Source organism: Gouania willdenowi, chromosome 5 (assembly GCF_900634775.1).
Source record: "Gouania willdenowi chromosome 5, fGouWil2.1, whole genome shotgun sequence".
NCBI classification, from domain to species: domain Eukaryota; kingdom Metazoa; phylum Chordata; class Actinopteri; order Blenniiformes; family Gobiesocidae; genus Gouania; species Gouania willdenowi.
Genome location: NC_041048.1, coordinates 15,424,778 through 15,440,914, shown reverse-complemented (window position 1 = coordinate 15,440,914; position 16,137 = coordinate 15,424,778). Strand labels below are relative to the sequence as shown.

At 39.3% G+C, this 16,137-nt stretch overlaps 1 protein-coding gene and 1 pseudogene across 3 annotated transcripts in view; one reads left to right on the top strand and one right to left on the bottom strand.

The window, feature by feature from the left end:
- cacna2d2a (calcium channel, voltage-dependent, alpha 2/delta subunit 2a) overlaps window positions 1–16,137 on the bottom strand; it is a 236,788-nt gene that overhangs the window by 111,123 nt on the left and 109,528 nt on the right. For all 3 annotated transcript variants that reach the window (XM_028447748.1, XM_028447747.1, XM_028447746.1), the window contains exon 4: window positions 6,033–6,092. In XM_028447748.1, coding sequence (XP_028303549.1) covers window positions 6,033–6,092 — 60 coding nt within the window. The remainder of the gene's footprint in view (window positions 1–6,032; window positions 6,093–16,137) is intronic.
- On the top strand, window positions 6,199–6,316 carry LOC114464148 (uncharacterized; annotated as a pseudogene).

Here is a 16,137-nt window from a genome sequence, read left to right as displayed (position 1 = left end):
CTGATTTGAATTACTTGCTCTGCAGACTGCAAAGCAAAAAAAAGGGGGAAAAAGGAAAAGAAACGTACTTAAAATAAAAATGAATACAGTTTTTTTTCTGATTATACAGTATGGCAATGCTTATCAGGGTTTAGAATAGGCTCCAGGCATTTAAAAAAACTCGTAGCAAAATTCCAACCTTGCAACAATTATGCTTATGAGTTTTGGTTCTTGTGGTGTTCCACACAATATGTGACAGAATCACACTTAAAATCATATTTTGTAAATATATCATAAGAGGAGGTGGTGTAGTTAGAAATAAATTAAAATTAGAATTATTTCCTCTCCTGAAAGTACAATCTGCAATGATTAATATTCCATGGTTTAATACTTAATACTATAAGCAGTCTAAAAGGTAAATATTGTACCTACCAATGTAATATATCATATTTCAAAGAGGAACAAACTGGTTAAAATTGAAAAAAAAGGAGTTGCTCATTTTGTAACATTGATCTGATGTGAACATATCATGTTCCTGCCTTAATTGGTCAGCAGTTTGTTTGTTTTTTAGTTGTTTTTTGCTAATATTCACAATTTTTTTTTTATTCAAAGTCAAAAATGTATAAATCACAAGGTCTATATTGTATGCAATAGTAAAATAGCTTTAATTTAGGTTTGATCTTGATTTAGCAGATTTTTATGACAACCTTTAGCGGCCAGAATGAAAAAATATAAGTTTTGTATACAGAACTGTAACAAGGTGTAGATAATAAGGATGTAACGATTCACTCAACACCCAATACAATTCGATTCACGATACTGGATTCACATCACAATTCTCTCACATTTTTTTTTTTACAAAATGAGACTGTAGACAAATGATGACTGAAAAATATAAATTGTTTTCTTCTTCGTAAATAAAAATAATACTGTACTATTTTCTTTTATCTTTCTTTGTCCAATGAATCCCTTAATAAACTATGCAATCTAAAAATAAACCAAAATGTAAAATAAATAAAGAAATAGTACACATGAAGAAGATAATAGTTCCTTTTCTTTTTAAAAGTGCAACTGAAAATGTATTTTGTGCCTTAACAACTGGACTTTAAAACAAATCCCATATCAAAGAAATAATATAAACACAAACTATGGCTTTCATTCTCTCTCTCTTGTTTCTCCCTTTCCTCTCTTACCTTGGATTTCACATGTTCTTTCTTTCTCACTTCTTTCATTTTGTCTTGGGGAAGCCAAAATGCTTCCACTCTTCTGATTTAAAACACGGTGGTGCGTCTGGAATTTCAAATTCTAAATAGATAGCGCCCTTTGCTTAAAAAAATAATACTAATAATAATTAAAAGTACTGCGATTCAATTTTAGAGTATCGATGTGAACTGTGACACCTTTGAACCGATTTTTAACTGCCTCACGATTTTTTTTACATCCCTAGTAGTTAACATTTTACATTTAAATGACAAAATCTTATATTAAGACTGTCAAACACCATAAAAATATATATGTATATTCTGGTTCTGAGGTCTTAGTGCAGCTGCAGAGAAAAAAGCACAGCGAGCAAGAGAAAAGAATGTATTGTCCCATGATGAAAGGCTTGATTGATTAGAGATGATTGCAGTAAATGGTCTGGAAGATGGCTCCATCTCTGTTTCCCGTTTTCTCAGTCTCTTATATACCTTCTTCCTTTATTCACTTGCCTTCTCACTTTCACCTCTTTTCTCCCCCTTGACATGTTTTTTTGTCACCCTCTCTTGCTGGTTTCATTATAGCAACCCATCAAGAGACTTTCTCTCTCTCCTAATGACACAGCTATTAGTCCTAATGCATTTCCAACATACAGCAGCTGCCATATCACAATCTGAATGAAAAGACATGTCTTCCTCCAATCACTACAATTTCCAACCCTCCTTTCATCCAATCATGTATCTCAGCTCCAGCGTGCAGTGTGACTATGGTCATCAATACAATGATGGGAGATAATGGCCTGGAATCATATCGGTCATAATATTTACCGAATGTTACAATAGTGCGGATAAGTGTTGCAGTCACTTACTCTAATTATTAGTAATTATATACATTACTCAATTACTCATTACATAGAATGTACTCAGTTCCCAAATTCCCAACAATACAGATTTCCTTTTGTCAGTGAGAATGATGCACTACTTGTCAAACACTAAATAGGGTGGGGCAATTTCTCCTAAAAAAAAAATCTCAGATTTTTTAAAGAAAAAAAAGTTTAGATTCAATTTTCAATTTTTTTTTTTTTTTTTAAATGCACTTAAAAATGACTGCAGACATCAGATATATTGTCAAAAGTGCAACTTTATTAAATCAGATAACTACATATTCTTTAACATTAGAATTAAAAAAATAATAAACTTCATTTAGCATCTCAGTATAGTGCGAATGAAAAATTAAACATGCCTGTGGCACACATTTAGCCTACTCAGAGGGTAAACAAATGTAAACAAAGAGGGGTCTGGCTCACATCGCGCTACGGTAACCCACAAGGACAGTTGGAAAAAAAATGTACATATTTTTTTTTCTTTTTTTTTTAAATTCAAATCTGCAAAATCAAAATCGTTTTCATCTACAAATTTAATAAATCGATTAAATACATTTTTTGCGCAGCCCAAACACTAAAGAAGAATGAGATAAAGGTATAAAAATAAAATACTATTTTTAGTGGTCTCAGTGATTGAAAAACAAACAAAACAATCATTAGAGTTATAAAACTGTTTTCCACATAACTATACAGCAATTACCTGTGTTTCAGAGATCTCTGTCAGGTAATCCAGTTACTGTGCTCATATCAGGGAAGATCTATAAATAGGTAGTGGTCAGGCAGAAGCTATTGTGCATTAAAGATGGATCCAAGCACACTATAAAGGTTTTTCCTAATTGCCAAGACAAGCCACTAGTTTCCATTATGCAAGGTCACACATTTCTTCATACCAGAAACGTTGGAGGAAGTAATTGTGGAGAGTAGTTTGTTGGCAGAAGAGCAATAAGCCACTACGCCAATGAGGTGCTGGCCAAGCTCCGACAACTCTCAAAGACATTGAAAGTTACACTTCTGATAAGATTAGAGTGTTACTTTTCAAATTATAACAAAGTTCTTAGAGGTAGATCTCTAGGACAGAGAGAAAACCCAAAGTTGACACATGGAAACTTCTAGGACGATCACCAACTTATTATCATTGCAAAAGCTTTCACTTAAGCCCTAAAATGTTAATGTTTGTCTATTTTTTACCAGATGAGACTGATGAGAACAGTTGCTAAAGCTGCTACTCAGAAGTCCAGGTGAGAAAGTCACTAGTCTGTAGATTGTTTGGACTACTTTCAAATTACAAACACCCAATTAATAATGTTCCTCAGAGAAATACAGCTCCTCACTCTCTCTATAGCAGAGTATTTAAAAACAGTCTCTACAAGCCACAGATAGATGTAATGCTCAATGGTTCGATGATCAAGAAGACATGGGCATCACAGTGCTTTCCTCTTTAGCTGAGAGTTTTCTCTCCACAAAGCAGAAAGGAGTTGAGATAATTGGATGGGCCGTGGCTTTTTTTGTCTCTTTGAGATTTCAAAACAGCTCAGAATCGACAGAGTGGCCGTGTGATGACATTATTGTCAACACAATAGTCGCATGTCACACACGAACAAAAAACCTGACCTTGAGAAAGCAACAATCCAACACTTTAATGTCCATTTCACACATCATTTCATTCGAATGGATTTAAAACCCTAAACGGCCATCTCAACAGTTGTTATGATCAACATTTTGACATCAATAATGTCCAGCAGTTGGCCAGAAATGAGCTCTGCAGTCAATGCTCAAACGTGCACGTGGGGGGAGAAAAAAGGAGGGAGAAGGGTGTGTAGGTCCTCCTATTGCTATAGTAACAGCTGCAATGGCAGACGCTGAGAGGAACAGGCGTGTCATTGAGCTTCTATGATGTCATTGGTTTGGTGGAACAGATGGGATGGGCCAGGCGCTGAACCTGCCTTTAGTATAGATATTGATACTTACTCTTCGGTGAACACAAACCTCCACTACAGAGCACAAACACATAAAATTCTATTGATGGCTCTCTTTCACTCTAAAAACTATTCTCTTTAAGACAAGTCCACCCATTATTTTTAGGATGGGCTGCAGTTTTCTTCATAGGCCAAAAGGCTCTGCTGACAGGCCAAATCTAATTAGACTGTCCGTCAGCAGAGTGTTCACCCAAAGACAAATTAGGCAAGCGAAAATTCTACAAACAGGAAAAAGTCTTCTTGTAAGAATATATCTACACACTTCACCCCACTTAAGGATGCACTCATGCACACACCTCTTTGCAATATATTCTAATGGTTTCATGGTTGCCCCTGCTGAGCTTCATCACCTGGCTTGATTATAAATGTAAATGAAATCAACTCAATACATTATTAATACCACTATTCTGATTCCTTAGTTGTATTGCAACAATATGGCATATTGCTGATTAGAAAAAGCAAAGTGATATGGAAAAGGCGATTGCATGTGAAGTGAAGAAAGTAAAATGGCAGGCATGAGGCTTTATGGATGCTAGGCAGATGGAGTTAAAGAGAAAAGGTAGGTAGAGAGAAGTATAGAGGACGATTAGATTAAAAAGTCTACTGGCTTTTCCACTTGAAGAGGCATTGAAGCTTTAATGGACAGTTATAAACAGGTGTGCCGTGTGTGGTCACTGGGACCTAGGCTCCACTTCTTGGATGGCCACACATAACTGAGAGGATTTGGAGAGCTCCGGAGTGCAAGCATCTGATGAAGGAACCAGAACCACTGTACTGTAGACCAGCAAGGAAGCACCATTTGTGGGGGAGAAGGACTGGTTCGATGCAAGACTTTATGTTGAGAGTGAAAGCAACCATGAATAAAAAATGGAGTTAGCAGACTAACAATTATTTGTAGGAAATCAGTTAAGCTTTTTCTCAAATATCCCTGAGGACAGGGGGGTTCAAAATCTATTTGTGGGTAGTGTACCATGACAGCAAGCTTGTCTCGCAGGAGACAGAGGATATGTCAGTGGGGAGTATGCGTGTCTCTGTGTGTGTATGTACGTGAGGGAGTCAGACAGAGAGAGGGGAGTCATTCTAAATGTATTCTTGTGAGACATTTAACCATTTTTGAATTTCTGAGTCCTTCTCACGAACACACCAGTTGAAGTAAAAAATGCTTTTTTTTTTTTTTTTTTCCGATTTAAAGAGCAATTCTCAAGTGTTTTAAAGGTCAACAATAACAGCGTGTAGTGCTCAAGTAACCACGGCCTGTGGAGCAAAACAGACTAAAAAGCTTTTATATCACATACAGCAACATGAATTAGCAACCCCAACAGTGAGCCTTTATGCATTGTACAGACATCCAAGAGTCTTATGGCTGCATCTGAAGAGTCCCTCCTATCTCCTTTCCTATCCACTTTTCCAAAACCCAGTGGATGACGTCACAGGGTAAAGGAAAGGTGTTAGGAAAGGAGTTGGGGAAAGGCGATCATGTTTGTTTCGACAATCAAACGCACTTCAACTAAGTGACGTAATAATCTACTTATCGTGAGTTTCCGTGAGCACTTGGGTGTGCCTTTCCCTTTAAATGTTGTCGCCGTAAGGAATTGTGGGTCAGCATTATCTCGTCTCCTTTGGTAAAGGATGCATCAGTGTTTCCTAGGCTGAAGGAGGTAAAACATGAAGCATTGAGCCTATTTTCCTGAGCTTAAAGAGAACTTGGATGCTCTTTATCATGGCCACACTTCCAGGGGTTAAGGAACAGTGGATAGTAAAGGAGATAGGAGGGATTATTCGGACGCAGCCCTACTCTCTGTTGGCTACCACAATGTCTCTGTGATGCTGTTCAGACTACATTCTAATGTTTTAAACTTAACATTTTCTAGAACTAGAACTAGAAAAAAAACTTGAAACAGGAAAATGACATGTTATATAGTAACCAGTTTTTTCAGAAAGACAAAGTAACACTGGAGTCTTGGTCGAGAAAGAAGAGCAGGAGCTCTGTGCTTTACCGTGACACCGTCTTGCCAAACATGATCCTTCTGAAGTGCCTCTGCCTCCTTGGCCAGTTTCTGAAAAGGAAAAAAAAACCACAATATTATAGACAGAATTAGGATATTTCTTCTCCCTAATGTTACCCTGGTTACGGCTTCGTTTATTTACGTTATTTTACTTTATTTATGTGGCCATACCATTCTGCCATTGCCCAATCCCGTTAGATCTCGGAAGATAAGCAGGTCTGGGCCTGGTTAGTAGGTGGATGGGAGACCACAGAGAATTCCAGGTGCCACAGTGGAATGGCAGTCACCCTAGTGGTATCTGTCATTGTGTGCTTGGGCAAGGTACTTCACCCACATTGTCTAGAATGAATGTAGTGTGTGAGCCTCGCTTCTGTCAGTCTGCCCCAGGGCAGCTGTGGCTACAACAGTAGCTTACCACCACTAAGTGTGAAGTAAAAGAATAATCCCTTAAGTCTGTAAAGCGACTTTGAGTGTCCCAAAAAGCGCTATTTAAAATGTATGCATTATTACTACATTCCCACCCTTTTTTTTGTTTTTTTAAATCGTTCCCACTTGTACCTTAGTATGGAGGTTTTTCCAGACCTCTAGAGGGGTGATGCGTTGTCACCGATCTTTATGATTAGCAGCATGAAAACACAAGCCCTATTTTGACCACTGCTATACAATGAGAGCTCATTATTCTGTCAAGCCACAGCAAAAGAAACAATCCTGAACCACAGGAGAGTTTTTCTTTTAATCAGCTATAGAACTCAAACTCAAAACTCTCATTATAGTTGAAGCTATACTGATATAAACCCACCACCTTCTTCTTCACCTTTTAACCGAACAATGGCTTTACCTTCAACAACTTCACACAACCCTTAGAAAAACATCATCAGGCTCTTTTTGATACATGAGGCCATAGGGTATATATACAGTACATAATATAATGTACAAAAACAAGGAAAGTGAATAACTGAGACTTTGATAAATAAAAAATCTTATTCCCTTTTGTCCTTTCCCCTACTCTTCGGTGGAAGATGTTCCTCTACCAGAGGTCTGGGAGTTTGAGGTTCCCTTGCAGTATCTTAGCTGTTAATAAGACATCACTTATCCAGACTAAGTTGTAGGATGTTGTTCCTAGAATCAGCTCTAGTTAGAGATAATGATTCTGAGTTTTCCAATCAAGCACATCTCAAATTATATTCCAGTCTTTTTACAGCTTGGGGAGGACAGCAGTACACAATACCATGAAACTAAAAATGCAAAGAAATGTATGCTCTGTTCTAGAGGCTTCAAATTCTTCATTCATTTCCCTAATTTGATGTATTTAATAACATACTAAATATCCCCACACCATACAAAAAAAACATTTATTAGGGATTAATGAATTAAAATCTTATGTAATAATTGTATTGGATATTTCAGTCAGCTCAAATCTTGCCAAAACTAGTCAGTAGTCCGTGGGCTAGGAGGGCCTGCCTTGCACCCCCCTAGAATTAACAAAGTGAATTTTTTTTCTGGAAGCTTATTATGTACATTTAAATATTCTATATAATGGGTCATTTATAATTGTCAAATCTGATCTAAAATAAATAATTCCAAGTATTATCAGAAGAATATTGCATGTTATCATTGGTTTTTAGTTGAATTCACAAAGGAGTGACCAATATTAAGCAACCTTGCAAATCGGTGACCTTTTGACCTCTGTTGACCAACTAAATAATCTAATTTACAAAAAACTAGCTTTAAATGGTCGAGGAGACTCAGATAAACATTTTGAGGACATTATTAAACACCAAATATACTTGGAGCTATTTAATTTCCCCTACCCCCGATTTTTTTCTGCATGCTGCTCGCCGACAGTCACACTTATACTGCCTTGAAAAAACGGTAACATATAGAATATTTAAATATACATAACAAGCCACTTTGTTCATTCTAGGGGGTGCAAAGTGGGCCCTTCTAGCTCACAGATAAGAGGCCCTACTAGTATCAACAATGCATTTTTCCTGGAGTGCAGCCCAACATAATAATAAAAGATCTTCTGACCACACCCACATAGTCTAGTTGTGTATGAAGATTGTACCTGTTTAACAGTCATTGAAATTCTCTGATCTATCAATCTATGAGTCACTGGTTGAAGTAGGAAAGGAAATGTACCTAATGAACCAAGTAATAGTGTACATGCTTTGATTTTTGATTTTTTTTTTTATAAAGAAACTTTACTTTGTCCTTTCAGAAAATCTAATTATCTCTCTTAAAAGCTGTTTATTTATTTTTTTCATTCAAAACATGAGTATTTTCTCTTGTATTCCATCTCCCATTTTCCTTGAAAGCCCAACATTGCCAGCGGGCCATACCGTTATCTCCCCACAGCAGCTTAATATTGTTCCCATGCTTTGAAAACACTGCTGTGTCATTACGTGTGTTTTTCTTCCTTTGTGTTGGCCTGGATGTATGAACAGGAATCAGGGTGAAGGATGTGGCAAAGAGGGGAGCAGGGATATATCAATACACAAAATATACTGCAACAGAGGAAGCAATACAAACACAGTCAACATAAGACAATGCTATGGCCGTACTGTACGCACAACCTTGACACAATAGCATCATATAACAGCTATTTGTCATCCAACCCTCAGGCAAGGTCGAGAACCATAAACAACCCATGGTGGCATGTCATGTGATGGCAGATTTTATAGGTTGCAGCAAATGTTACAGGTGACAATAATCAGTGTTATTTAAAGGTGCAGTCTGCAACTCTTATAAAAGTGACTTTTTGACTCATTGAGTCCCTCCTGCTGCTCCTGCAGCCTTTGGCAGACTGCCAGAATGCACCGCGACTGAGCAAAAAGAACCAATCAGGGCCAGGATTGTGTTTGATGGGCTGTCTGACAGCTGTTGCTCACAGGCCCCGCCCCGTTCCTGGAGCTAGAGCACCATCTTTTTTAAAGTGTATGGTCTGGAGGAGTAGAAGATGGAATTAGCAACTTTTCTGCTTGAAAGGTAATTACTGCTGCTTGTTTTACATTATATTTGATTTGTAATTGTTACACTAGAACTCTGTAGTGCATGTGTTGTTCATGTGCGCGCAGCAACCTCCGTGTGGCTGCTGTAAGTGACGCTGAGTTGTTGCTGCTGCTGAGGTGTGTGCACATTGAGAGAGAGAAGTGCTGCAGTAACATGCTTTTAACAGAGCATGTTATATTACTGTGATGTTGCTGTCTGGCTAATGTTAGCTTGTTAGCTCCTCTGAGGGAGGGACTTTGGAAAGTTTGGAGGCAGGGCAAGAGAGCAGAGAGGAGGGAGGGGAGAGAGGGATCTGAAAGTCGTGGACTGCACCTTTTTGGATTATAATTTTTATTTATTTTTTTAAATCTAATAAAACTGATATTCATAACTGTTGGGTTAGATTTTGAAGATTTTGTCAGTCGGGGACAGTTTAATGCAAGTAGAAATGTCCTAATTTTTAAATTTGTATTTTTTTTTTTAATTTTAATTACTTTACTAATCCCTGAAGGGAAATTATGCTACACTCTGTTATTTTTAGGGACATGCTTCTCACACACACAAGCCCGAATCACACACATGCACAAACAGGACCTGTGAACATGCATCAATGGAGAGATGTCAGAGTGGGGCTGCTTCCACAATGAAGGGAGCGCACCAGAGCAGTGTTGGGGTTTGATGCCTTGCTCAAGAGCACCTCGACAGTGCTCGAGAAGTGCCCTGGCACCTCTCCAGCTACCAGAACAACTTCTGTATTTTGGTCCGCATTGGGACTTGAACCGGCCACCCTCCGGTTTCCAACCCATGTCTCTATGGACTGCGTTGTTTTTTTTCTTCCTTTTTTTGTGATAAATGTTCCCATAGTTTACACTATATTGTAGGTACAGGATACAGGTAATAGTTTTTTACATACTGGGTAAAAGGATGTGGTCAATCATATACAGTACATATCTCCCATCCCTCCCTAAAAATTTGTTTTTTAATGAAATGAAATAAATAAAAAAAAATAGGAAATCCAATGCATTGTAATTATTATTTTGACATGTAACATTATTTGGAACATAAGCAGATGTATTTACAGAGCTGCTGACATTGCTTTTTGAAACTAAAACTGCCTCATTAATAGATACAATCCATTTTGTTGAGGCTACAGTAATGTTTGTGGTATCTGAGCATTTACAAAAACGAGTAGACACCTCTGTATAAGAACCTTTCGGTAGCATCCCTAATTCCATGTTGAAGCATTTCTAGCAGCGAGAACAAAACCGCAAAGCACAGAAATTATAATCCTGTGATGAGGGGGAAGACACCTGCACCATCGCTCTACCATTAGGCTCTTTCACTGAGCATTACCTAAAAGGGCAATCAACACCGTCATCTCTATGATCTTGGAGAGACACTTCAAACAATCCCAGTGTGTGTGTGTGAGAGAGAGAGAGAGAGAGAGAGAGAGAGAGAGAGAGAGAGAGAGAGAGAGAGAGCGATGAGATCCCTTAAAAAAAAATGACAGACTGTACATGTGATTGCAGCTTTGAATCAAGCACTCCAACATGCTTCAAATGACTCCTTAGCTCACTTACTGAAAACGTTTTTGTCACCTTGGAGACCAAAAGACTGTGAAATGACTTCACCAAGGTCATTTAACCTTCTCTGAGTGATTAATGAAGCGAAGTGAGACCTTTATTGAAATACACAATCCTTGTCCAGGCTACTGTGAATGATGACAATCAAACTCGGGAGGTGCTAAAGACACAGGTCATACCATTAATATTTCACATAGACAGGATCCGAGACTATCATAACGTAAACGTTTTCTTTTTAAATGAATTCAGTAAAAATTATTTAAAAAAATTTTTACTGAATTTTTAAAAAAAAGTTTATTGGAAAATGTATAATTAAAAAGAAAAAAAATGATTAAAAAAGTATGGTACAAGACAGGGAGTAGTAGTAGCAGCAATTAGTTACAAATTGCAATTTAATGAAAATGCAAGCAAGAGTGCGAAGACGTGCTAAATTTATGTCAGTCACTGTCCTCTCAAAGTTATTTTCTTTCTGTCTTTCTGTCTTTAATAAATGAAACTGTTTCAGAATAAAAACAACAATCTGTGCATTAAGTTTACAATTCAGTGTGCCCTTTACAATTAATTCAGTTCACAAGATGTAATTATTTATTATAATTATCGATTCACAGCTCTAATAGAAATCACAGGGATAATGGCACCCTCCTCAGCAGATGTGAATCTTTGAATCTCTTTCTTTTCCCTCACATAATGAAATTGCAGTACCTCAAAGTTCCCATAGTGGTCCCAGCATCCGCTTTTGCTGATACATTGGAGTCGATGACAAATGACATTCAAAGACAAAGGCTTGTGTAACAAATAAACTGATCAAACATCAGAGACGCCTTGACTGCATTTCAGCTGCTCAATGTAACTCTCGTGACGATTACGGTGGGGCAGCAGTTATTCCATCAGGGGGCAGCAGTCAGTCAACCAGGAGCAACAGAAGAAGCAACAGCAGCCAGTGGAGCCTGTCAGAGTGAGAGCAGTCTCCTTTAAGCACTTCATTCTGTCTCCTCTGCCCGACCGGGATTAAGGCCAATCATAGGAATCACTGAGTCAGAACCATCCCCACAATAACAGATGGAGGGACATTCCCCTCTAGAATTTTAAAAACGTCACAGCAAAACTCACTTTCACTTCTCCTCCCACTGTCATTGCCACTGCGAGAATCACAATTCTTACTTCTTACTCTGTTCTTTTATCTCTTCTGTGTGTTTTATCCTGCCATCAGATGGCATACTTTATTTCTTTCCACTGGTCTCGGTTTACTGACCTTAAACTTTCTCCCCTTATTTTAACTGAGTATTAACTTCAACAACATTGTCACAATACAAACCAAGTAAAAAATAAAATTCTTATTGATTTCACGCAGCAGAAGTCTTCCGTAAAAGCTTGAGTGGCTATGAAATGTTATTTCTTGCGCTGTTGCACATTTAACTGAAAGGAGCGAGTGAAATGACATAGAATGTTCAAAGAGTAGCTACGAAGAATAGTTTCTTCTCTTCAGAGTAAAACAACAATGTGAAAGTCCACAATTAGGGGAAATAATGACAGTTAATTCCAGGTCCCTGGTTAGTTCTTCACTGGCAGCTGGGTGTTGTGGTCTAACAGAGGATGTGTATGGATGGGTAGGAAACGCCGTCTTTGTACTGTGATCCAAAGCACAGTTTGCATAGGCTGTGTGTGCAGCTCGTTCTATGATAATCCAGGCCTTTTGTTTCTCTTTCATAATCCCCTCACCCCCATTACAAAATAATGTTAAAACTCTCCTTTGCAGTTTTTTTCCCCACTCATTGCAGCTTACTACCAAATCTTCCTTGCTTGTTTGAAGATATGTTGAATGCGGAGGACACAAGCTGTTACCTATCTGTTACCCAAAGAAACACAACATTTCCACAATAGATTGCCAGCATTGTGCTGAAGTGCCATTGTGGTGCAATAAAAGAAAAAGGCAGCTGCTTTTACTCTGAAATCTCACAATAGCAAATGCTAACTCCACTCCTAATGGTTCTTTGGAATGCCACAGAAGATAACTGACTCTGGTCATAAACCCTTGATGTATTATCAGGCAAATTAAATGTTTATTGCACAAGTAGGATCTAAACACAGTTCTTCTAAAATAGGGTTCATAGAGCTTCGGTCAAATTAACCTCAAGTCTTTTTAAGACTTTTTAATGGCATATGAAAATAAATTTAAGACCAACTTCACATCAATTACATAGGGTTATGGTAAAAAAAAACCTCCCAGTGTCTAGTGCAGACGTGCAACTGGCGGCCCCCAAAGTAAACACACAAAATGACAGTAAAATACACATATAAACATACTAAAATAATCAAAATCACTCAAAACACACAAGATGACTCTTCATTGGACAGGCAATTTTCATTAAATTTACATTTCCCCATGTTGTTGCGACAGCAGGACGCACATCTGCAACCACCGTTGCACTGCAGCCAGGTTACTGTTTTGTAGTTTGTTCCGCTGTCATGATTGCGCAACGTTACGCTCAGGTTGGGCGTGCAGTCAGAACAGCGTGTGATGAGTGAGATGACACACATATATATATATATATATGTGTGTCACTATATATATATATGTACACACAATGTTTCCCAGTCCTCCTAGCAAGAATAAATAACCCTAAAAGGTACATTTACACCTTTTTCTTCAACACAACCCCATTATAAATGGGTTTCCAATGATGTCACGGATTTTCTACAATTCCGTAGTCCCCCATTTTGTGTGGCAGCTTTCATTGTTTACATGATGCATTTTTGTCCCCGAAGCTTTAATAATAGCCGAAATAAACAAACAATCTACAGAGATAGTTTGAATGCAACTTGCAGGTATTTACAGAAGTTGAGTGAAATCGAAAACAAAGATCTGTACGAGATCGGGAAAGGAGAAAGGGTGTCCGACGCAGATACGTTCCCGGCCGTTTTGTATCCAGACATTGTAAACTATCTGGTGAACAGTGTAAGTGCCGACACATTGGATGAAATGAAAGCAAGTCTTTGGAGGTGTGTGTATAGTGACAGGTGTGTGTGGACCTTTGACAAGCTAACAGGATCGTTTTTGCTGGAATATTGTTTTTTACCTGGTCAATATGAGGCTTCAAAGGTAAGATGACATATTACTGTACTACTTCTTCTTCTTCTGTATAGTTTTATGGCAGTTAGCAACCAAGGCAAGCAGCATTACTGCCCATATTACTGTACTTTTTGATTGATCTGACAGAAGCATTGATAACTTTGGTTGTTAGATCGTTACATGGTTTATATGGCTTCAATCGCAAGAATCGTAGCTTTTCAATGACGTAATGTAAAATCAGTGACTTGGGTTACCTGCTAAGGTTACAAAGCCATACAAGATGGCAACGCGCGCAGGAGATCATGGGAGTGGAAACCCATCTATATGCTGATTGTGTTAATGCTTGTAAGAAAGAGCAGCTACATATTTTAGAATGTCAAACAGAAATTGTGAAAGTGCACAGAAATATGTGGCTATTTAGTCACACGGTGCATCTGCCATCAGGTACATTCGTCTGAATGGAAAGGCGGAGCAAAGCTCTACAGCAGTGTTTCTCAAATGGGGATACGTGTACCCCAAGGTACTCTCTCTCTCTCTCTGCAATGGAAAATTATCAAATATAAGCTTACAAAATATGGGGATTTTTATGTTTATTTTTAGTTAAAACTTATAATCGTAAAAATAATAATATTAAAAAGAAAAAACAAACAACAACAAAATACACAAAATGACACCAAAAATACATGCACTAAGAGAGAAAAATACCCACTATTACCAGAAACACACAAAACGACAACAAAGACACAATAAATGAGGGATAAATTCACAAAATACACAAAAATAACAGAGAAACATACAGGACGACATAAGAAGCAACCAAACAACACCAAAAACACACACACTGAGAGAGAATAATTTAAATAATACCAACAACATACAAAATAAGAGAAAAATCTATTGAATAATGAAACAAACAACAACATGAACTGAAAATACATGAAACAGTCTTGGTCCCACGTCAGGAGGCAGATTACTGTAAATGACCACAACTATAGAAATAATACTATCCAGGAAGCACTAATTACTGTTTAATTCTACTTATTTATGTCACGGGACTGAACTGAGGCTCAAGCGCAGACAACACAACAGGAGGCACAGATACAATTAAATGATTTATTCCATAAACAGAATATAACAGAAAACCTACCAGCGCCCTAAGTGGGGTGGTGGAGAAACTAAAGAAGTGCTGAGCAAACTGAGGGAGACCTAATACTAAGATTAAATAAAAACGATCAGGAAACTACTGACGAACAAACAAAATCCTAGGTCTAAAGGCATAAACTCAGAATGGGCTAAACTAACAAAGAAAACCTCTGAACCCCAAATGGGCAGGAACACGGAGACGCTCGAGCTGCAGCCAACACGGAAGAAACGACGGAGCCTGGCACAGGAGTGGGGAAGAACCAGCTGAAGGGTGGAGTGAGCTTAGGGATTTCAGAGGTGATGGTAGTTGCAGGTGGGAAGGAGGCAGGAGAGATCCCAGCGGCAGAGAGGGTCAAAGTGAACACTGTTTATGGTTTGGCGTTGGTTTGTGGTCTGCCGATGTCTTAAGTAGTGGTGTGAATACTTGCAGGTGGGGAGACCACTCCCCGCCGCAGCTGGAAGCAATCCTGATGATCAGAGGTGAGTAGTCCGGACAGTGATGAATGGAGACCACCAGATGGTGCCAACGGACCAATTCAGGAGATGCCAGAGGTAGAGGACATGACAGTACCCCCCCTCCTACGTGCGCCTCCAGGCGCACGACCAAAACGTTCAGGACGCCGCCGCTTGAGATCCCTGATTAGGTCAGGGCAAAGGATCTGACTGCGGGGGACCCAGCTCCTCTCCTCAGGCCCGTAACCCTCCCAGTCCACGAGAAACTGGAGGCCGCGACCCCTGCGGCGGACATCCAGCAAGCGCCGAACCGAGTAGGCGGGCGAGTCATCCACCATCCTGGGAGGAGGGGGGGGGGGAACAGGAGGAGCCAGGGGGGAGTCCCTGGCGGGCCTGACCTGCGAGACATGGAACGTGGGGTGAATTTTCAAAGTTCTGGGAAGGGTGAGACGTACCGCTGTCGGACTGATGATCCTCTCCACGGGGAAGGGACCGATGAACCGGGGTGCCAGCTTTCTAGATTCGACCTTCAGAGGGAGGTCCTTGGCCCTCAACCAGACTCGTTGGCCCACAGAGTAGGTTGGTGCCGGGCAGCGACGGCGGTTGGCCTGCCGCTCCATCCTCTCAGTTGATTGTATAAGTCCGGCCCTGGCCCTGTCCCAGACCCTTTTGATCTGGCTGACGAAGGCTTGAACAGAGGGAACGGAGAGTTCTTGTTCCTGGGAGGGGAACAACGGAGGTTGGTAGCCGAGGGAGCACTGAAAAGGAGACATCCCCAGAGAAGAGTTTATTTGTGAATTGTGTGCATACTCCACCCAGGCCAGATGCTCAACCCAGGCAGTGGGGTTGGAGGAGA